Raw genomic sequence first — 23,851 nt, forward strand, 5'->3', positions numbered from 1 at the left:
GCTGTAGAATGTGCCCTGCCTTGGAATGTGGGTGGAGTTCTGGAACTTGTGTATTCATATGTGTTGAGGGAATAAAGGAATAAGAGAAACACGTGTTCACTGCCTATATAAAGACCAGCCGTACAGCTGATAGTTTAAAAATACTGTGTGAGACGACGTTTATGTCCAACAATAGCATCTGTTTCCTTCATTCCAAGGTCAACAGATGGCATTAAAGAGAGACTCTGAAAATGTAAGAGAGAAAGCTCTTTTTTTTTTTTGCCAAATCCATTAACTCTACTCACCAACCTTTTCGAAGCAGGAGTGTAAACTTAATGGCATAGGTGGAAAATCAACAGGAGATAAGTTCAAGGGGGAAACTGCTTAGGGTAAGTTTTTAGATTTAGAAACTTACACCAATCATACACTTGGGACTTGATTCATCTTTTTTTTTTTTTTTTAATTTTTTTTTTCAACGTTTTTTATTTTATTTTTGGAACAGAGAGAGACAGAGCATGAACGGGGGAGGGGCAGAGAGAGAGGGAGACACAGAATCGGAAACAGGCTCCAGTCTCTGAGCCATCAGCCCAGAGCCTGACGCAGGGCTCGAACTCACGGACAGCGAGATCGTGACCTGGCTGAAGTCGGACGCTTAACCGACTGCGCCACCCAGGCGCCCCGAGACTTGATTCATCTTTTTCCCATTATCTATTGTCTGTTTACAATATACATTGTCTCCCATCTTGGAGATAAATCCATTATTATTTTTCTAAAATATCTTCTGCCTTGGGGTTCCTGGGTGGCTCAGTTGGTTAAGCGTCTGACTTCCGCTCAGGTCATGATCTCAAGGTCCATGAGTTCGAGCCACATCTGGCTCTGTGTCTACAGCTCGGAGGGTGCCTACCTCCCCACCCAGCAGCCCAGAGCCTGCTTCAGATTCTGTGTCTTCCTCTCTCTCTCCGCCCCTCCCCTGCTTGTGTTCTGTCTCTCTCTTTCTCTCTCTCTCTCTCAAAAATAAACATTAAAAAATAATAATAAAATAAAATATCTTCTGCCTTTTGCAGCAGTGAAAATATTAAAAATTATGTGAATAAGAAAATTTCAACGAAGTGTGTTGTCTTTCTCCTTAGACAGAATATTTTAATTGCAGGTTCTGTTACATACTGAAGAACTTACTATAAAATAACTACTTGATATGATCAGTAATATTTCCCAAAGATCTGACCATAAGCCTTGCTAATCAGTTAAGTCAGTAAAATTATAGTCATGGCTTTATAAACTGAGTTTTAGTGGGTCTCATAAGGCCTCCAATTTTTAGAAAATCACTCTAGATACCAGAGAGGTACAAATTGACCATCATAAGTTGTCTTTCATATTTTTTTTAAAGGTTTGGTTAGTTCACTCTGCTTTTATTTGCTTATGGGGATCTTTGTCCTATGTCCGTTAGCCAAGTTAACCCTGGTAGTGTGAACTGATTGGTCCCAGGCATGCATAACATCTAGAGTCATCATCATACTAGGTGCTCAGCCCCTTTGCCCACTCCAGAAACAAAGCCTCACCACCTACCTCCCCACCCTCAGCCTGCTAGGCACACTTCCTAACCTTTAAAACAAAAACTGACCTAAATACAATAGCTCTTACTTTTTAGCACACCAAGAATGACTTCCCCATAGTAGTTGTATTCAGTGTTTGTAATACCCCCAAATTTAAGACAGAACTAGGACATATTTCAGTTCATTTAGGAAACCGGTTTCCAGTTTTTAAAATCACCTCAAAACTCTCCCCACCAGGGAGTCAAAACCGCCACACGCCAGGAATCTGACCAGAAATCAGTTAACGCCGGTAGCCTTCACCAGAGAAGGACATGCCATGCGGAAGATCCATCCTGTATGCTTGAGCGGTTTTCAGTCTCCAGGAGCTGTTGGACCTACACATATGGAAGTACATGTGGGAGGACTGGCACATCCGGACTAGAGAGGTTGAAGAAGGGCTGTCTATGGCTGAATGGTTGGGCACAGCTCTTGAGATATGGATCGCGTTGGCAGGAGGCTTTGGAAAGGAGAGGCATGGGTTTGTTTTCCAAAGCATGGAACGTGTTCCATGCTTTGGAAAGCACTGGTGGTGCTTCCAGTGACTGATTTGGGGAGGCTGCAGGCATAGGGTTAAGTCACCTTCAATCACATTACAAGATTAGTCCATTTCAGTTCCCTTCGAATACTTTGCGTCATCCACAGGGAATGCCTGTATTTGAGGCTCTCTGACTTTTGCCACCTTACTCATGCTGATTCACCTCCTTTTGTATCATGCAGGTAGACATGAGGCTCATGGTCTTCCACAGGCAATGATATCTGGTTAGAAATGAAGAGTATTTTTTTTCTCATCTAATTAATTTTTATAATTAATTTAACAATTAAAAATTTTTAAATTATTTTTATCATGATGATATGTGTAAGGGAGGAGTACCGGTTATCATTCACATAGTATATGTGATTCCCTTTTTAAAAATATTATTTTGCAGGGCGGTGGGGGGCGTCTGGGTGGCTCAGTTGGTTTTGACTTTGGAAGGCCCTGATTTCACAGTTTGTGAGTTTGAGCCTTGCATTGGGTCATGATCTTGTGGTTTGTGAGTTTGAGCCTTGCATTGGGCTCTGTGCTGACAGCTCAGAGTCTGGAGCCGGCCTCAGATTCTGTGTCTCTCTCTCTCTCTGCTACTCCCCTGCTCACACTCTGTCTCTCTCTCTTCCTCTTAAAAATAAATAAACATTGGGGCGCCTGGGTGGCACAGTCGGTTGAGCATCCGACTTCAGCCAGGTCACGATCTCACGGTCCGTGGGTTCGAGCCCCGCGTCAGGCTCTGGACTGATGGCTCGGAGCCTGGAGCCTGTTTCCGATTCTGTGTCTCCCTCTCTCTCTGCCCCTCCCCCGTTCATGCTCTGTCTCTCTCTGTTCCAAAAATAAAATAAAAAACGTTGAAAAAAAAAATTTAAAAAATAAATAAATAAATATATAAATAAACATTAAGAAAAAAATTTTAATAATTTTAATAACATTTTAAATATTTAAATATTTAAATAAATATATTAAAATATATATTTTAAATATATTTAAAAATTTTAATAATATATTAAGTAGTCACAAGAAAATAAAATACAGTAATAAGTAGAAAACAAAACAAGTTGTAATGGTGGTCCTCGAGGGACATGGGTCTGATGTTACTAACGTAAATATAGGATGGCTTTCCAGGTGAAAAGAGAGACTTCAGCAAAAATCTGGGGTGGGAAATACAGGCGTTTTGAGGAAAAGGGGAATAAAGAAGTTTCCGGAAGCCCATAGATCCCTTGGAGCTTCAGAACTAGGTAGTCAAGCCTGCTTATCCTTGATTGCCAGCTCAGGGAACACACAACTGTGAGCATTTGGGAATCTGCCACAATCACACCCTAGGCTGTCCTAAAAGTGATTCAGAGTGGCTTGAGTGCCTGATCATGTAAAGCAGGGGTGGCTAACTCATTTGCCTCGGGTCATTTCCTGGCCAGGTGATGAACTGTAGGGCCCGTTTCCCCCCCAACGTTGAGCACCCCCCCTCCCCGCAATGTTGTTGGAAGTTCAGATTTTCCTTGAGAAGCTGGAAACATGAATTTCTTATGCCCGTGCTCCCAACTTTTACGTGTTTTTCACTAATTGCAAAAAGGATTAAAACATTATGAGGTCCTATTTCGGGACTGATGACAATGTCCTGGAAGGAGACAGTGGTGATGGTTTGCACAACATTGTGAATATAAGGAAAATCACTCTGTACAGTTTTACAATGGTGACAATGGTGAATTGTATGTGTTATGAATTTTATCTCCGTTTTAAAAAGAAAGACGCATTGTGGAGACCCAGCCAAAACATGTTACTAGCCCGACGTGTGTAATCTCTTCTTTAAATGAAGGAATTACTCCATGGGTGCTTGGGTGGCTCCATGAGTTAAGTGTCCAACTCGAGATTTCCACTCAGGTCATGATGCCAGGATTGTAGGGTCGAGCCCTGCATGGAGCTCCGCACTGGGTGGGTAGCCTACTTAAGATTCTCTCTCGGGGCGCCTGGGTGGCGCAGTCAGTTGAGCGTCCGACTTCAGCCAGGTCACGATCTCGCGGTCCGGGAGTTCGAGCCCCGCGTCAGGCTCTGGGCTGATGGCTCAGAGCCTGGAGCCTGTTTCCGATTCTGTGTCTCCCTCTCTCTCTGCCCCTCCCCCGTTCACGCTCTGTCTCTCTCTGTCCCAAAAATAAATAAACGTTGAAAAAAAAAAAAAAAAGATTCTCTCTCTGCCTCTGCCCCTCTCCCCCGCTCGTGTGCACGCTCTCTCTCTCTCTCAAAAATAATAGATAAAGGAAGGGAGGGAGGGAGGAGTTACTCTTTGCTACATTTGATAATTCCAGAATCACAAAGCACCTTTCCACAGAGGAGCCAGTGGCCAGGAGCTAAGGGGATCACCTTGAAACCCTTTGACCTCCAGGCCTCAGTGTTTCCACCTGTAGTCTCCACAGTTTCTTGCAATTCTAGAAACAGGACAGGTGATAGGCATGGTGAGAAGAGAAACAGCGACCTTAATTCTGGAGCGCCGAACTGTAGGGATGAAACAGCAAAGCTTCGAGAAGGTGGGGGCTGCCAGAGTATTTTAGAGAAGTGATTTATTTTGTTGCTAGTTGGCAACTAGTCGTAAAATTGGTAAGTTAGGTTGTTTGCCAAAGTTTATTTTACCCAAATATCTGCCATTAGGGAAGTAATCCATCTCCAGGACAGCAAGTTCATGTATTTAGAGAAACATTTTTCAGTTCTTACAAAAGAATGACTGTATTGGTCTTTTTAGTTATTTTCTTTAACTGAAAAATGAGTTTAATATAGCAAGTATGTGTCATCAACATCAAAGGTTTATAATTATCTTGACATCACTATTTTGTCTCTGTGGTTTTCAGACAGCTTTATTATTTTTAATTCTAAATATAATTTTAAATTAGCTGATTTCAGGAAGGGTAAAATAGAAAGTTTGAAGGCTTTACAATAGGTCCTAACTTAATTTTCAACTCTTTCTTTCTTAATAAGCTACGAAAGACAAGTAGAGTTCATGCTTTTCAAAATTTCCAGTTTCTTTTACATTTATTCTAAAAAAGGGGGGGCTTTTTTCATTTTAAAAAGCAACCTCTACCCTAAAAACAGAATTATCTTACTATCTATGCAGAGTGTGGGTTATTTAGTAATTTGAAGTTCCAAATATTATCAAAAGGTGATTATTTCAGATGCCTATCTTTGGTTATAAACTGACTCATTTAGAATAAACTTTTTCCAAGGGTTTGCTTCACAATACTTGTTCTTAGGTAAGAGTATTTGAGATATAATTCCTAAGTAATAGTAACTGAATTCATTTATTGTCTCATTTTTTGCTTGTCTTCACAGAAAAGCAGTATTTCTTCCCCACTCCACCTGTATCTTTTTTCCCACCACCCCTCTTCAATAAGACCTGGGAATTTTTAAAGCCAGCAGATACATTGTAAAGAATAGTTGACTATTTATTACATGAAGAAATAAATAATCCCAAGGGTTTTACTTTCAGGGAAAATGGAAGCAAATAAACATGATATGAAAGAGTTTGCATTAAGAGTTAGAGACAGCATAGAACATTTTTTAATAATTTTTAAAAATGTTTATTTATTTATTTTGAGTGAGAAAGAGAGATAGAAAGTGAGCAGGGGAGGGGCAGAGAAAGAGGAGAGAGAGAGAATCCCAAGCAGGCTCCGCACTGTCGATAAACTCGCAAACCGTGAGATCATGACCTGAGCAGAAGTCAAGAGTCAGACACTTAATCGACTGAGCCACCCAGGCGCCCCCAGTATAGAAGATTTCTGACTGGGTTAATCAATAAAGGCTTCACAGAAGAGGTGATATTTGGGATGAACTGTAGGGGAATGGACAGGATTTCCCCCCAAGATGGCTCCCCCTTGCTTCCTTCATGTCTATGCTTGGTATCATCCTTTCAGAAAGGCCTTCCCCAAGTACCCTGTATAAAATAAGTGTAGCTCCTCGAGTTCCCACTCCCCTCCTATTTTGCTCCAAAGCATGCGGACACACACACACACCCCTGAGTTTTTTTTCTAGCCCCTGTCACTACTGGACATTTTTATGCACATGTTATTGTGTGTCTTAAGTCTCCCTGTACTAGAATCTGTGCTTCTTGAGAGCAGGCACTTTCCCTGGCACACCGTAGGTGCTCCATAAAATGTGTTGAATGAATGAATGGATAAATGAGTGGGAAGACTTTTCTGCTAAAAGTCTGTTTTCTGTGTAGAGCTCCAAACTGGTATGGAAAATCCAAGTTCACCTTTCTCCCAGGACATCTTTAAATCTGGCAAATTCACCACCTCTCTGTGACCCAGTTAATAAATTCTACAGAAATAAGGACGGGGGTGGGGATTTGGGGGTACAGTTGTAGCTTCCTGGAGCTTGTGACAAAATCACAAGTGTTATGAAAACAAGGCATTATTATTCTTAACCTTTCCACCATTTCCCCCAACAAGCCCTCCTTAGACATTCATTGGCTATCCATAATTTACATTTAAATACTTTCTAAAATCTGTAGGACTCACCCATATCCTTCATTGTCTGACACTCAGGTACACCGATGGGCAGAGTTTCTAATTCCTAAAGAGCCAATAAGAGTTCTGTAGATTGGCTCTGGAATATAGTCATATTTATTTCTATGAGGAAGGAGTCATCCACACAAAGGCTAGAGAGCATGGAAAGTGAATATAAATTTGTGGAAACTGGGAAGGGTGGTCTCCTTCTCAAGGAGGCAGCCATAATTTACTTCAAGACCATTGTTGCCATGTGGGAATGTGGGCCATTTTAGTCAGATCTTATGATTGTTCAAAGATCAGAAACAGAGGAGCAGAGGAGAAAGGATTTGAAAGAAAGGTAGAAAGTACTTCATAGAGAGCTGAGTGCCAAGCTAGAAGTACCTTGCAATAAGCAGTAATGCTTCTAGAAACTTCTGAGGTTTTGTCAGGGTTTTATCCTAGAATTTCAAAGCTTCTATATATCTTGATACTTGGAATGAGATGGTTCACCTTCAGGCCCAGTAAATCCCATAACTGTTGGTTTACCATCAGTGGGATTTAGCCTCTAGGACACTGACATGGCTATAAAATGATTCACTAGCTTAACAGTTTAATACAGTTATAGGGGAAAAGTTTTGACAGGAATGTTGGGAAGCTATGCCAAGAGTCATATTTGAGAGATGCCCAAGCTGAGGCCAAGAGGTTACTCCTCCTAAAATACTCAAACAGATGGGTTTGGGACAGTTGCATAGAAGATTCCAGAACATTTGCTGTAGGGATTGAGTTAGCTAAATATGGTCACTTTTCCAAAAAAAGTGGCTGGTTATTCTGTATGTTTTGGCAAAGGACAGAGAAGAAAAGCAGGAGACAGAAAAAGAAAATGCATGTCTTTTATGTAGATAGATTCCTCTCCTTGAAAACAAAAAATATTTTACATCTCCCTGGCAGGGCTGTTTTCGTCCATGGAGTACAAGTCAGTTCATTTGTTAAGTGTTAGTATATGAAATTGAATTGATTTCCTGACACATCTTCATGAATTGCTGTAAAAAATATTGATGAGCCCCATGGAGCTCTGTCCATGCCAGCTCAAGGGCACATTTGAAGAATGCACAAGATGAATAGACATGCTACCTTAGTTGACAAGGATCATAATCAAGGATGAGAAGATAGGAATTTAACTCTACCACAAGGCGGAAAGGCACATTAAGAGAAGAAGAGATTTATTCTCTGCATTGGATTTGGAGACATTATTCTGCCACTGGATTTGGAAAAGCTTCTTGGTAGAGGTGGTGTTTAAACTGACCTTTTATTGATTGATTGATTGATTGATGTATTTATTTATTTAAGTGTTTATTTCTGAGAAAGAGAGAGAGAGAGACAGAGCATGACTGGGGGAGGAGCAGAAAGAGAGGGAGACATAGACTCCAAAGCAGGCTCCAGGCTCTGAGCTGTCAGCACAGAGCCCAACGCGGGGCTGGAACTCACAAACCATGAGATCATGACTTGAGCTCGAAGTTGGATGCTTAATGGACTGAGCCACCCAGGCGCCCCTAAACTGACCTTTTAAAGGATGAGCAGAACTTTTTCAGGCAGGGTTGGAGGGAGAGGGTGAGGGAGGGTAGATATATAGCTTTTCTTTGTTCTCTGTTGTGTAAGACCTGTGCTCCATCTGTCTTTTCTGTTTCAAGAAGTTGCTTTGTCCTGGGAAGCAGACATACTCTAAGAAGTAGGATTCTACAGCTGGCTGAGCAGCATCATGGCGTTTGATAGAAAATTCATAAGCAATGAAAAGTACCTGAAATTCACTTTTCTTACAGAAGGTTGTGTGCTGTAGTCTGAAGCAGGGTACCTCCATTTTGCCACATCCTCGGATAAGTCATTTGACTTCTGAATCGCGCTCTCTCATCTGGTTGCGTCAGGGTCCAGTAATAAGGACGAAACCAGAACACTTTCATAAACATAAAAATTGTTACTGTGAAAATATCTTGCAAACTGTTGAGCGCTACACAAACGTCAGCTATCATTTTGTTGTCTGATGGTCCTTATTATTCAACCAGGAATAACCTGATGAGACCAGAAAGGGTATGTTGGCTGCTGATGCCAGTTTTAGGGGCTGGCTCAGTAATACAACTGCACTCCTGTGTGCTAGAGTTTAAAATCTGTTACTGGTTTTCTGAGCTCTGTGTGTGTCTACATATTCATCAGGGGTCAGGGCCTCTCGTGGGGTAGAGCTTGAGGGGTAGAAAAGGGTAGAAAATCATGGAGCTGATTCAGAGGATTTTCCTCTATATTCCGGCAGAAGATTGGATTATATCAATAGTGGAAAGGTTTCGTGTCCTCAAGAAAATGTGTAAATAAACCCAGCTTAATTGAAAAGTCTCCAAGAGAAACATAACATATCTTAATCCAACATAATTAATAAGGAAGCATTCGTTTAATTGAAAAGAACAGTTCACTAAAGTCAGTTTTGTATAAATGCTTGTAGGACATTTTTATTTCATTTCAAACTGGTATGAGTAATAGAGTTAGGCCCTGTCCAAGTTTTGGTTTAAGTATCATGTAAGGGACACTAACTTTTCTGTTCTCTTGGATACATTATCAAAATTCTTTGAGGCTTTAATGTAATAAGCGCTATTCTTAAAACATTTTTTCTAGGGGCGCCTGGGTGGCTCAGTCAATTAAGCATCTGATTCTTGATTTCGGCTCTGGTCATGATCTCACAGTTTGTGAGTTCGAGCCCCACGTTGGGCTCCATGCTGACAATGCAGAGCCTGCTTGGGATTCTCTCCACCCCACCCCACCCCACCCCCCAAAGTAAATAAATAAACTTAAAAATTCTTTTTTCTCTGGATTGGGTGTACAAGTTCACATCTGTTTTTTGGCAAAACTTTTTTGAGAGGGAGTTAAATCCACTCATGATCTACTTGGAGTATGCCTTTGTGACCAAAGTCCGTCGGTTTGAACATTTCAAAGTATAACATTCTGGGAGGACATGTTAGTGCTCATACATGCAAACCACATAGGCTGCCTCATAAAATGCAACTTCTTAGACAGTAGTCCCCGGAATTCTGAGTCAGTAGCTAGGGCAGTCTGCACTTATTTTTTTTTTTTCTTCAATTTTTTTTTAGCGTTTATTTTTGAGAGAGAGAGACCACGTATGAGCTGGTGAGAGAGAGAGAAAGAGAGGGAGACACAGAACCTGAAGCAGGCTCCAGGCTCCGAGCTGTCAGCACAGAGCCTGCTGCAGGGCGTGGACTCACAAACCGTGAGATCGTGACCTGAGTCGAGGTCAGACACTTCACCGACTGAGCCACCCAGGCGCCCCGTGGCAGCTGGTACTTGTAAGAGGCCTCCAGATTCTTCTGATGCAAGCGGCCTGTGTCACAGTGCTGCCTCAGATACCTATGGTACGCATCTTCTCCCTGCCAGGGCCCTCTTGAAAACAGAACAATTTGGAGTGGTGAGTTTTTCTGGCTTTGACAGCACGCGTGTTATACATAGCTTGTGTTTTAAGTTTTTCTAAAATGTCTAGGGCCTACACCTATCTTTGGGCTTCTGACATGTAGGTGTGCTGCTGGGCAGACTTGTTCATCCCCTTCCCAGAAGGGTGGGAGGTCTATAGATCAGCTCTGGAATATGGTCATGTGTATTTCTGTAAGGCAGAATCTTTTTTTCCTTCAAGGTCAATATTTTGGGTCAGCCTTCTTTTATGATGCCTTTCACAAACCTAGCGTCCCTGCATCATGCCACCCAGCAAAATTAATGTCCCCTCTGCTCCTGTTGCAGGCCTGCACGCTCCGATTGGAGAACTGATCATGGTGCATTGTGGCCCCCCACCCCCACTCCATGTGCGTGCCTGGGGAGAAGGGAGCGTGTTATTTATCACTGAAACCACAGTATCTGATATATTATAAACACTCACCAGAAGTTTTGTGGAATGATTCAGGTCTTTGGGTTGATCTTCTCACTTTTTATGGCTCATTCTCATTATATCCTCATAAAAACCTTAGGGGTCCTCATTTGCAAATGAGGAAACGGAGGCATAGAGAGGTGAAGTAATTTGCCCCAGGGACATGGCACTCAGTGGCAGAGCCAGACTTCTGACCCAGACAGTATGACTCTGGAGTCCGTGCTCACATTGTCTGGTTTTGCCTGACCGCCTGTCTTGCCCTCTGCTATTTGCACAAGACCACTGTGAATCCATTCCAGAGGGATAACCAGACTCCAAGTCAATTTCGTAGCCAGTAATTTTCAGTGACCTTATCCTACAAATTTGTTGGTGGGTCCTTGGTATAATTAATTTGGAAAATTTGAGTAGATAAAGTGTTCCTTGACTGCACGCATCCTCCACACTTTAATATTATTACCGCTCTTTGAGTATCCCAAAGGATATCTTAGTATATATACAATGTTTCCCAAACTTAACCAGAAAGAATTTTGTTCCCTGTAAGACATTTTTAAATGTTTGTTTATTTTTCAGAGAGAGAGAGAGTGAGCAATCGTGGAAGGGGCAGAGAGAGAGAGAGAGAGACGTAGAATCTGAGGCAGGCTCCAGGCTCTGAGCTGTCAGCACAGAGCCCGACACAGGGCTGGAACCCACAGACCTCGATAGATCATGACCTGAGCCTAAGTGGGAGGATTAATAGACTGAGCCGCCAGGCGCCCCAGCCCTTTCTTATTTAGTCTGGAGTGTCTTTGGTGCTTAAGTGCTTAGATAGTCTTCAGTGACCACTTACACTTCCCTGGGATAGTCCCAGATCTCTTGTCGTGGTATTATTACCCATAGTGCTCTTTTCACAGGTATTTTGTGTGGATGATAAACTGTGATTGCCCTACTCATGACATTTGTTCCCATTAAATAAAGTCCTATGTTTCACACTCACTACCTTCTCATCCCTCCCTGCAGGATTCTTAGTGCTATTGCCTGTTTAGGAAGAAGCAAAGGTAACAGCCATGTGCCTCTAGCATCTCACCATTGTGTATCAGAGTCTTACACGAAACTGTGGACACTTACACAGTTTGTCTGCCCTCACTCAAAAGTTGTATTCCTTGGGGTGCCTGGGTGGTTCAGTCTGTTAAGTGTCCAGTTTCGGCTCAGGTCTTGATCTCACAGTTCATGAGTTCAAGCCCCACGTTGGGCTCTGTGCTGACAGCTCAGAGCCTGGGGCCTGCTTCGGATTCTGTGTCTTCCCCCCCCCCACCCCCCCCCCCCTCTCTCTCTCTCTCTCACTAGCTCATGCTCTGTCTCTGTCTCTCTCTCTCTGTCTCTCAAAAATAAATAAAAACATTAAAAAAATTTTTAAGTTGCGTTTCATAAGCATTGCATGCCTGTAAGATTTCTTCACGCTACACAGTATCTATTCATGTATCTGCTTATCTATGCAGGGAAAAAACCCAACTCTGAAAGGATACCAGAAATCTCAGAACACTTGTTGCCTCTGGGAATCAGGAGTTGGGGGTCCGGACTGTGCTGTGGGTGGCGAAACAGAGAGAGACTTTTCACTTAATATATTTAAATTCTGGCTTTTGAACAATGTAAGCATTTCTTTGTTTTATACAATTATATTTTAGAATGTGTAAAAACTGCTCAGGATTTTCCCTGAAACTACAAGCTATTTCAAGCCCAACTGGGTTGATCTCCTTTATATGGAATTTTATTTCCTTCCCCCAAGGAGAACTGGTCTTGTGCTTTTGTTTTCTTTCCTTTCCTGTCCTTTCCTTTCCTTTCCTTTCCTTTCCCTTTACTTAGCTAAATATATTAGGTCTTCCTATACCTTCAAGAAGTCTCTTTAAAAAAAAAATTTTTTTTAATGTTTATGTATTTTTGAGAGACAGAGAGACAGAGCCCAAGTGGGGGAGGAGCAGAGAGAGGGAGACACAGAATCCGAAGCAGGCTCCAGGCTCTGAGCGGTCAGCACAGAGCCTGATGTGGGACTTGAACTCACGAACAGCGAGATCATGACCTCAGCCGAAGTCGGATGCTCAGCCAACTGAGCCACCCAGGTGCCCCAAGAAGTCTCTTTTTCAAAGCTCTTGTAGGGGTGCCCTGGGTGACTCAGGTCATGATCTCACACTTCACGAGTTCAAGCCCCACATCAAGCTCTCTGCTGTCAGTGTGAAGCGGCTTCGGATCCTCTGTCTCCCTCTCTGTTCCTTTTCTGCTTGCACGTGTTCTGTCTCTCAAAACTAAATAAACATTAAGAAAAACAAAATCTCATGTAGTGTAATGTAATTCTTGAGAGAATAGCCTAGAGTCGGGCATATCTGGGTTCAAGCTCATCTCTTCCACTTACTAACCGTATGGCCTTGAGAAAGTAACTTAATTTCTCTGGACCTCAGTTACTTTATCTGTAAAATGGGGGCAATAACAACCTCTCTCTGCGAATTGTTCTGAAGCTTCAATGGGACAAGGCAGATTTTGGGCAGTTCTGGGGATCGTGGAGTAAATGCTCCAAATATGCTGGCTAGCCAGTGGGTTCTCATGATCGTAAACCTCTCACTCTGACTTTGGGTAGCCACAAGATTCATTCTATTCTTGTATCTTCTGTACTAATATTTACAATACTGACATTCTTTGGGATCTACTTCATATAAATATCACCAGACTTTCTTCCAATCCTGGTACTGGTGATCCTTGGCCAGTTGATGCCCTGCAGAAAGCAGTCAAGGCATCACATGACTCCTGCAGCAAATTCATCTCTGCAGAGGGGCAGAGATGAAGTCTAATATGAAGTTAAAGGGGTTGAGACTCAGGAAATTACATTTTCAATTTTAAAATCATCATGAAACTAAGCCGTAGGAATAAAAGACACAGAGTGGATCCAAAAGTCATGATGAAGGGGTTCCAGAATTAAAGCAAGAAAAATAGCCCAAAATCACACAAATTTGGAAAATAGGGAACATAGGGAGATACGAGTAGAAAGAACACAGTGTGCGTAAACATTGGGTTCGAATCCCTGCTCCTCCATTTCAAGTGATACGAAGTATAAGGGGACAAGGCTCTGTATTCATTTGTGATCATGAGCCTGGCATGCTGGTGGGTGTTTTCAAATTCGTAACTCATTAAATCTCACTCAAGCCACGCTACCTTGAAATGATGTCCCACTTAGCAGATGAGAAAACTGAGGTTCGAGGAATTAAATGACACTCAAGGTTACAACCCAAGACTCTTGACCTTGAGCCTTCTGTCTCCTTCGATGCTGCCCTGCCTTTGGGTGTCAGGTTGTCTGGGAGGCTTCACGAGCTCCCAGTGAGATACTGTGACTCTCTGGGGTAATCTTTTTGGCTGTTACGGTTTTTCACTTTGGCTTTATATTTGGTCCATTTCCTCTGCCTCTGTTCCCTGTTGCACAACTTTGCAAGGGTGTTGACGCCGTTTCTCCTCTTGTTTCTTTGTGGTAGCCTTCACTTCTGTTCTCCACTGACCAGTTTTTTTCTGGACAGAATACCCTGGCACTATCTATCAAAGTCCTTACTAACAAGAGATTTAACACCTTTAAAAAAAGAGAAATTCCCTGATAAAGTTTTAATATTTGTTAGATTTTTTTTTTAAATGTCATCATAGCAAAGAAAATGTGAGTCGTTATTAACTGAGGTCTCTGAAGTCTCTGTTTTCACACAATCATCTGGTATTTTGCATTTCTCAGCTACATATTTCTTCCAGAAGGAGTTGATTAATTTTGACCAAATGTGATTCAGTATTCGAAAGCAACAGAATGCACTCGGAGTTTATTTAGATTGTTGAACCTATGGGGAAGGCTGTTCTGTGCCAGGCATTGTGGAAGATACTGCCATGGGGTCTATGTCCATTAATTTTGTAACAATCCCAAGAAGCGGGCATCATGATTCTTATCTTGTGGGTGGGGAAACTGAGTCTCAGCTGTATCCCTGAACAGTAGGGCAGTTCTGGAACCATTATTATAGAATATTTGAACTTTTATAAGTACACTCTTCTTTTCAAGGCCCCTGACAGAATAATTTGCCACAGGAAATGTATAGTAATTCTCTCTAGTATGCTAGAGGTTTACGCTGCCATTTTTCTATTTTAAGTGGTTTTGATGCAAAAATTCTAATATGTATTGAAGGTTTTCTTTAAGATGGTAAAATCCTGGGGCACCTGGGTGGCTCAGTCGTTAAGTGTCTGACTTTGGTTCAGGTCATGATCTCACAGTTTGTGAGTTCGAGTCCCGCATCAGGCTCTGTGCTGACAGCTCAAAGCCTGGAGCCTGCTTTGGATTCTGTGTCTCCCTCTCTCTCTCTGCCCCTCACCTGCTTGCTCACTTGCTCTTGCTCCCTCTCTCTCTTTCTTAAAAATGAAATAAAACAGGGGCGCCTGGGTGGCGCAGTCGGTTGGGCGTCCGACTTCAGCCAGGTCACGATCTCGCGGTCCGTGAGTTCGAGCCCCGCGTCGGGCTCTGGGCTGATGGCTCGGAGCCTGGAGCCTGTTTCCGATTCTGTGTCTCCCTCTCTCTCTGCCCCTCCCCCGTTCATGCTCTGTCTCTCTCTGTCCCAAAAATAAATAAACGTTAAAAAAAAATAAATAAATAAATAAATAAATAAAATAAAACAACAACAACAAAAAAAGAAGGTAAACTCCTGACTCTCCAACAAATACAGAATGGGCACGCCAAAGATTTTACAGAGCTCGCTAATGAATGAGGAACCAGTAAGCCCTTATGATTGGTTCAGGAGAATCCCCAGGACAACACAGGCAAACAAGAAAATGAATTACCAGTTGTGCCTCCTCTTGACAAAATGTATTTGTATGTCTACGGACAAGAGTCATTTACAGTACTACCCGTCTTCTACAACTTACGGAGTTGTAAAGTATCTGAGTGCAGAACGAAAAAAGGAATCTGGGACAGGGTGCTTTATGGTTGCTGGCTCTCCAGTGAAAAGCCACCCAGTGTTGTTTTTGCTTTTTGTTTTTTCCCTTTTTTGGCTCATTTTCCCTTGCATTTGTCTTCTTTATCATGTTACCTTTTAATTTTTTTTTTTAAGTTTATTTATTTGAGGGGGGGTGAGTGGCAGAGAGAGACAGGGACAGAGAATCCCAAGTGGGCTGTGTGCTGACAGCAGAGAGCCCCATGCGGGACTGGAACCCACGCACCGTGAGATCATGACCTGAGTTGAAGTCGGACACTTAACTGACTGAGCCACCCAGGCACCCTCACTTTTAAAGTGACCATGTACTCTTTTGGAAGTGGTAGGAGACCCAGAGTAAATGAGTTAGCCTGTCTGTGTGATGGTGCATACTCTTGGTGTTTAGCCCCTTGGAGTCAGGAAGATGCATAGATACCAGAATTTGCGGTTAGATTCGGGTGAAGGACCCTAGATGTACTGATTCGTGTCAGGGCCTCTGTCTGTGTGACCGAAAGCTGACGTGCCGGTTAAGGTGCCTGGCGCTTGACCCTTTCTCTCTGGGCAATGTTGCCTCTAGTTTACAGTCATGGTCCCTCCACAGGGGCAGCCCCTTCTGAGAGTGGGAATCTTGGTGGCTTCTGCTGCCTGGGACCCTCCCCCCCCCCCACCCTGCACCCCACCATTTCTCCAACCCTGCCCTTTCTTTTCTTTCTTTCTGTTTCCCCCTTTGGGATTTTTTGAGTGCGGAGGCTGGTGTCACAGATACCTCACCAACCATTCCAGTCATTCCTTGATTGTTCCCCGGAGCGCTCCCAGATCCCAGCGGAGGGAGGTCAACTCTTAGCCTGTTGACTTCTTGTGACACTGTGTACCACTTATTGTGGCCACTTCCCTATCCCAGTGCTTTTTACTAAGTCCCATTTAGACTTGGAGTTATTCAGGTGCAAGAGAGCTAAGGTTTTATATACTTGTTTAAAGAACTTTTATTAACAGCCCACAACAGCCAGACATGCTCTCTAAATTGTTTTTTTTTCCATCTTTCCCAAGACTGGGCCCACAGGATCGCATTTTAACTAGGCGGGAATTAGAAATGGCATACATGTACATCTGTAGTCACTGCTTAAAAGTTCCAAGTATAACAAATTGGATAGGTGAAGAAATTATTTATTTGCTAGTGAGGTTGTAAAGTTAGCTGGGCGCTTTACTGTGTTAGCAATTTCTCAGTTGGAATAATGTTATGGGGAACTTTTGTTAATTTCAGAAAACTATGGGTTTTCATTAGTTAAATTTTATGAAAAGTTTAGTTTTTATTTTTGCCTTTCAAGCACTTTTTTCTCCTTCCCTAGAGGGGTCAGTATATTTTTACCATCAATGTTTATCTCCAAATTTTTAACTGTTGATGCTAAAACCAGGATTCCCTGAATATCAGTTTTGCTTTACAGCAAACATTGCTGAAATGGGTGATGTTGTTAAACCAAGAAAGGAAATACAGCGATATAGAGGAAGGGCAGAAAGAGAAGTAGGTATAAAATAACATTTACACCCCTTACTATGCAACAGTCTTAATAGTGTCAGTCCTTTGTATGTTTTTGATATATGGCATTGCTTTTCTTTTTCTTTTTTTACATTTATTTATTTTGAGAGAGAGAGTGGAGGAAGGGTAGAGAGGGGGGTCCAGGATCCAAACTGGGCTCTGTGCTGACAGCAGAGAGCCCGATACGGGGCTTTAACCCACACACTGAGATCTTGACCTGAGCCAAAGTTGGATGCTCAACCGACTGAGCCACCTAGTCCCCCATTCTTTTTCTTTTTCTTTTTTTTTTTAAGTTTGTTTATTCATTTTGAAAGAGAAACAGAGAGAGCAAGTGGGGAAGGGACAGAGAGAGAGGGAGAGAGAGAATCCCAAGCAGACTGCATGCTATCAGAGCAGAGCCCGATGCGGGGCTTGATCCCATGAAGCATGATATGACCTCAGCTGAAACCAAGAGTTAGACGCTTAACTGACTGAGCCACCCAGGTGCCCCAAGGCATCATTTTTCATTAGACGAAGATGTACACGTATATTTTCAAACACAGCCGAATTCATCTTTTTTTTTAATTTTTTTTTTCAAGTTGATTTATTTTTGGGACAGAGAGAGACAGAGCATGAACGGGGGAGGGGCAGAGAGAGAGGGAGACACAGAATCGGAAACAGGCTCCAGGCTCTGAGGCATCAGCCCAGAGCCCGACGCGGGGCTCGAACTCACGGACCGCGAGATCGTGACCTGGCTGAAGTCGGACGTTTAACCGACTGCGCCACCCAGGCGCCTCACAGCCAAATTCATCTTGATAAAACATTGAAACCATATTTTCAGCGCCTTCTCCTGTGAGAACACCTCCTTTCACCTCTTAGCTGCTTCCCAGGATGTACCTTTGGTCCATCCCTCTGTTGCCCATTTAAACATGGATCCCTTCAGAGGAAGAAGTGGCCCTGTGTCTAATCTTCCTCAGTAGCCAGATGTAGCAGATGCAAGTGAGAACCATTGCCTTGGCTTTTATGCTAAATATTTGTTTGATTGTCCTGCAGTGTTTTCTCATTCTGCACAGCAGATCTGTTCTCTTTTAAAGAGTGATTGATGGCGGTAAGAGAAACCACACTCTTGAGTGTAAGAGAAGAAAACCACCTGGTGAGCTAGGTAAAATAAATACCTGTTTTGTTCTAGCTTCTAAAACAAACAAACAACCCTTCACATATGTATTTAAAACTCTCGTTTTACAGGCCACCCTGTTTTCATAAGGAAGTATCTCAGTGGAGTGAAGGGAGGGAGGGCAAATCGGCTTCTGTTTCTACGAGAAGCTCCATACACCAGGCACCCGTGTATATGCGTGTATCACCTTATCTCTCAAAGAGCTTGGGTTCTAGGGAGGAGAGAGGCAGACAATCACAATGTAGGCAAATGAGGAGGATTTCAGAAACAAGGGAGTGTGATGGTCAGCAAAGACTTGAGGTCAGCATCTGTTCCTAATTCCCATTTTCAAAAGCTCTGACTGCTGCATGAGAAGAGGTTGGAAAGGGGTTTGGACGAGCCTGGTGTCCGTGGAGATGGAGGCAAGTGGGGGAAGGCAGAGTGGGAAGCTCTTGGTAACGGACTGGGCGAGAGAGAGGATGGTATGGCGCACGACAGCCAGACCACCGACTTGAGCAAAGGGATGCAAGTGATGCTTTTTGTGAAGATAGAAAAGAATGAAGGAGGAACACTTCGGGGCCAGCCAGGGAATCAAGGATTCGGTTTTAGACGTGGTGCATTTGAAATGGCTGCAAAACAGCCCAGAGAAAGGAAAGCCCTGAATGCATTTGCAAAATGAGTCCGGGAACTAGGTCAGAGTGAGTTATAAGTGTGGGAGTTGCTGGCACCTGGGTGGTATCTGAAGCCACAGGAGTGGATGAGATCACACTGGGCTGAGGGTAGAGCAAAAGAAAAAACGTGGTCCAGGACTGGCTCTGAGATATCCCAGGCCTTGAAGGAGCTGCTAGAGGATGTGAAACTGACAAATGAGCCTGAGCAGGAATGGCTAAAGGCAATTAATTTGCAAGGGGGTAAAAAAATCCTACTTCATGATCACAGACCACACAACCCTGGCCAGCGGCTCTCAGCCACAACCCCCAGTTGGCTCCAAAGAAGCCTTCACTAATGCTAGAAGGGAAATCCACTGTGTGCCTGTCTGCCCTGCACGGGACGGGGGAAAACGAGCTTCAGCCTCCCTTTAAGAGAGGACTGAGCTGGCTATAACCCAAAGAATAAAATGAAAGTAGGAAGTGGCTGCTGTGTTTCTAGAACAGGGCTTGCAGTTCCTCTGGGGCAACTAGGAAAGCCTCAGAACTCTGCTTTGCTGTCTCGGTTGAGACTTTGTTACCAAAGTAACAAATGGGGAGTGATTTTGTTCTGCTGGCAGTGACCTTGCTTTTCACACTTTCTCTTGTGGGAGGTTCAAGTGCTACATCACAGAGTTTTGCTCTTTATGTTTGACATCAAATGGCACATTTACATTTAATAAGCAAAGTAGCTCAGAGGAGGTGCAAACTTCTAAGTCCAGTCTTGGAGAAAGGGGGGCGCAGAGGATTTTCACTCCTCTCTCTTTGGTTCCAGTGATTGAGTCATATACAATGTTTCCATCAAATATACATTGCAGTAAATCCCACAGAGGTAGCCTGGGTCACATCCTGAAGATTAAACACAGAATAACCTTTCTACTTCACATAAAATAAGTTTCTGAAATCCTGTTATTTGCTATGGATCTGAAGTTTGGGGGCTATCCCTTCCTGTATAAATCAGGTTTATTTGTTGAAGGTCCATACCATAAATTCTGTCATGGAAAGTGGTCGCTGGTCTTATTGTGGTAATATTAACTACATGTGTGGCATTTATTTCAATGCAAATTATTTAGTGTAGATTAACTCGTACACTCTTTTGCAAGCCTTTAGGAGTAGAACTGGGCTTAATTGATGAGAATATAACACAACTTGGAAACCTTCACATACTGGCTGTTTCGCATGCTTTTTCACTTTCCTTTTCTTTCTCAAAATATATTTCACTTCTTCTTCCACAGTTTCAGATCATGTTTCAGACGTTTAAATATCGACATTGGTGAAGGCACTGCTTCTCGTTCAGTGAAGGCTTTCTTTCAGGACTTATGGCCCTATATTTATAAGAGACGTTCTGGTGATTAGGAACCACTTCATGCCGCCTAGAATATATCCCAGAGCTGGCCCAAATGTCACATCTAACGTGGCAGTGCCATACTGAGAGAGACACTCTTCTTATATACCCTTCCAGCCTGGATTAGGTAGTGGCCGCCTTTTTGCTTTCTGCCCTTAGCCTGTCCACACTAGAAATAATTGTGTATCACTGATGCCCTGACTATTTAGGTGAAAGACTAAACTTGGTTTGGGGAGTAAACATGTACTGAGCATTTTCACTGACCGGCTGTAAGCTGGGAGCGTAATACAGTGTTTCATTAATAGTTAATATGCACAACTATTGTTATGTGTATCTTACACCCCTGTCAAATTCAGTTATGGTCATTTCAAAAGCAAACTCTAAGCATCAGCTTTTTCAAAGCTCCATGTTTTTCATGGAGCCCATTTCATTAGCTCGTAAAAGTGTAGTTATTTCCGCATAATGTATAAACGATGTGTAAACGTTTAAAGGGAACGAACAATGGCCGATCATCAGAAACAGCAAGTGACAATGAGCCCTCCAAGGAATATTCTTTTCTAAGACTCAATGCCTGGGAGTTGAAACTCTGGGCCCTTAGGATCACCAAACTGGTAGGGGCGGGCCAGCATCTCAGGAAATTTGACTTTTTGCAGCTGAAGTTGAAAACAGGGCTCTCCTTTTGATTTGCTTCCATGAATTTGCTACTTTCCTCAGTGTGGCTTTGCTCTTTATCCTTCTTACGTGTAAAGGGGGCTCTTTAAACTGTTCTTGGCGAGGGGCGCCTGGGTGGCTCAGTCGGTTAAGCGGGCGACTTCGACTCAGGTCATGATCTTGCGGTTCGTGACTTCGGGCCCCGTGTCGGGCTCTGTGCTGACGGCCTGGAGCCTGCTTCGGATTCTGGGTCTCCCTCTCTCCCTGTTCCTCCCCCGCTTGCACTCTGTCTCTCTCACAAAAATAAATAAAGATTAAAAAAAAAATTAATTGTTCTTGGTGACTGGTGCCCAGAGGACAGTTGCGGGGTTGATTTTATATTTTTGGGGGGTTTCTTATAAAATTAAATTGGGGGAAAATTGTGTAAAAACTGCTTCATGAGACGTACCGTTTTTATAATCAGAAAAAGTTATCTTTGGAAAGGTTGCCCCCTTCAACTGCTAAACCAAGTAGTGAGTGTATAGCCGAAGGCATAAAACACTTGAGTTGCAAGAGACCTTAAAGATTATGCACGGCAACCCGTTCATTTCGTGAGGACCTAACGCCCAGAAGCGTAGTAAGATCTTTCGTTCTTTTCTGAACGGAAACAAATGTCAGCGGATGGGAGACAACTACACCATGGGCAAATGAGAAGGAAAATAGTCCTTAATATCTGTGTTTTAATTTGCTTCCTTTCAGTGGCCACAGATGTCTTCAATTCCAAAAACCTGGCCGTGCAGGCGCAAAAGAAGATCTTGGGGAAAATGGTGTCCAAATCCATTGCCACCACCCTCATCGACGACACGAGCAGCGAAGTCCTGGATGAGCTCTACCGAGTGACCAAAGAGTACACCCAGAACAAGAAAGAGGCGGAGAAAATCATCAAGAACCTCATCAAAACAGTCATCAAGCTGGCCATTCTCTACAGGAACAACCAGTTTAATCAAGATGAGCTGGCGCTGATGGAGAAATTTAAGAAGAAGGTTCACCAGCTCGCCATGACCGTGGTCAGCTTCCATCAGGTGGAGTACACCTTTGACCGCAACGTGTTATCCCGGCTGCTGAATGAATGCAGAGAGCTGCTGCACCAGATCATCCAGCGTCACCTCACTGCCAAGTCACACGGACGGGTTAATAACGTCTTCGACCATTTCTCAGATTGCGATTTTTTAGCTGCCTTATATAACCCCTTTGGAAATTTCAAGCCCCACCTACAAAAACTCTGTGACGGCGTGAACAAAATGCTGGATGAGGAGAACATTTGAGCGTATGAGCGAAGACTGACTGCTCGTGATTTATTTGAAAATGGAGCACTGCTGATGTATGAAGGAAAAAAAAATTTTTTTTTTTTTTTTTTTTTTTTAAGATTACACATGGTTCAGAAAGACATTGGCCAATTCGGTTGGTAGACGTTAGTGGTAATGTCTTATGTGGCTTGTTTTATTGGAAGAAAAGCATAGTGCCAAAAATTCTGGTGAAAGGCTCCCTAATGGTTGACAGATCGTGGGAAAAGTGTATGATGCAAATATAGAGTCATTCAAAGATGAATATGTATGGCTCTGAACCTCAAGACATCTATTTTAGAGCAGTTAATAGCACATTGGATATTTCTAACGTGTACAGAGTTATGTATTTTGATTCACTATTATTCCTTACTATGTGTATGTACCTCTGTTAAGAAGCCGAGGTCTTTCTCTCGCTCTCATTGTTCCTTTTGAAACAATTTCATTTGCGAGTTTACCTTTGGTTAAACATTCTTGCATTAAAGATTGTGTCACTGACATTCAAGAATTAAGTCTTCATGGAGAATTAAGACACTCAAGAATTAAGGCGGTCAAACGGAACCCTCAGAAAAATTGAAAAACGACTTCTCTGAAGTCAGTATTGTAGGAACCAACTGTATGTGACATCACGAATAATGTTTCTGGAGTTGAAACGCTTCTGGAGTTGAGTCCTGTTTTTTAGTCCCAACAGGGCTACATCCGAAACGTGGTAATTCTTGAAAATGTGCTGGTGGCATCTCTACCCATTTTCGATGTGAGAGTCACAGAGGAAAATCTAGGTGGTTCTTGTAAAAGTTAAGTGGTATTAAGACAGTTACTACAATCTTTATTTTAGAGAGGAGCCCGGCAAAATAATGTAGGGGGATAAGGGCCAAAAAGGAGGAAAGCATATTGCTGTAGCATGTGAGAATGGAAATAAAAGGCATTTCAATGTTTAATAAGGTTTGATAGGTAAATAAAGAATGTCACTTTTTTATTTAACTATAAGGTTTTTGCTATTTTGTTATTTGCTATTTTGATGAGTAAACCAAAGAATATGTGCATTCTAAGCAGTTTGTGTGTTGTTTGTATATAATTTTGTGTGTGAATGATAAAGTAAGCATCTTATTTAAAAAAATTTTTTTAAGTTTATTTATTTTTGGGAGAGAGAGAGCAAAGCAGAGGAGGGGCAGAGAGAGAGGAAGACACAGAATCTGAAGCCGGCTCCAGGCTCTGAGCTGTCAGCACAGAGCCTGAGATAGGGCTTGAACCTATGAACTGTGAGATCATGATCTGAGGCAAAGGGAGGGACTTAACTGACTGAGCCACCCAGGCACCCTAGCATCTTCTTATTTTATAAAAAAGAAATGGAAACCTACTGGCCAACTATCAGGAAATAACAGACTTAAGTACCAGTCCTAAATATTTGCATCATCACTGTGTCTGTGATTGAGTGTACTCTTTTGCCTTGAATTTGCCTGCTTCCCAGAACAGTGACATTAAAATAGTAGTTCACCGGGAAAGGTCCCACAACTTAAAAATTCCAGAGGTTGAGATCTGCTTGAACCCACTCCAGCCTGAAGGAGGAGGGCCATTTCCCTGAGTCCCTCGTGTGCTTGTCCAAGACCGGCAGCAGAGGCAATGTGTCTCCTTGTTTGATATTAAATCCTTGACACCAAGATTAGAACTGAAATGACCGTTCTCACATCGCCAAGCGGGTAGGTGATTTTGAGATGTTATAGCAATAGCATAGCGACTGCAGAAATGACCC

General features: G+C 42.8%; 1 protein-coding gene across 6 annotated transcripts in view; it reads left to right on the forward strand.

The window, feature by feature from the left end:
• TNFAIP8 (TNF alpha induced protein 8) overlaps nt 1–23,150 on the forward strand; it is a 134,449-nt gene extending 111,299 nt beyond the window's left edge. For all 6 annotated transcript variants that reach the window (XM_040444302.1, XM_040444301.1, XM_040444300.1 and 3 more), the window contains exon 2: nt 21,518–23,150. In XM_040444302.1, coding sequence (XP_040300236.1) covers nt 21,518–22,083 — 566 coding nt within the window. In that variant the 3' untranslated portion in view covers nt 22,084–23,150. The remainder of the gene's footprint in view (nt 1–21,517) is intronic.
• Nucleotides 23,151–23,851: the final 701 nt, after the last annotated feature.

Source organism: Herpailurus yagouaroundi, unplaced genomic scaffold (assembly GCF_014898765.1).
Source record: "Herpailurus yagouaroundi ecotype Mexico unplaced genomic scaffold, PumYag 192, whole genome shotgun sequence".
Classification (NCBI taxonomy): domain Eukaryota; kingdom Metazoa; phylum Chordata; class Mammalia; order Carnivora; family Felidae; genus Herpailurus; species Herpailurus yagouaroundi.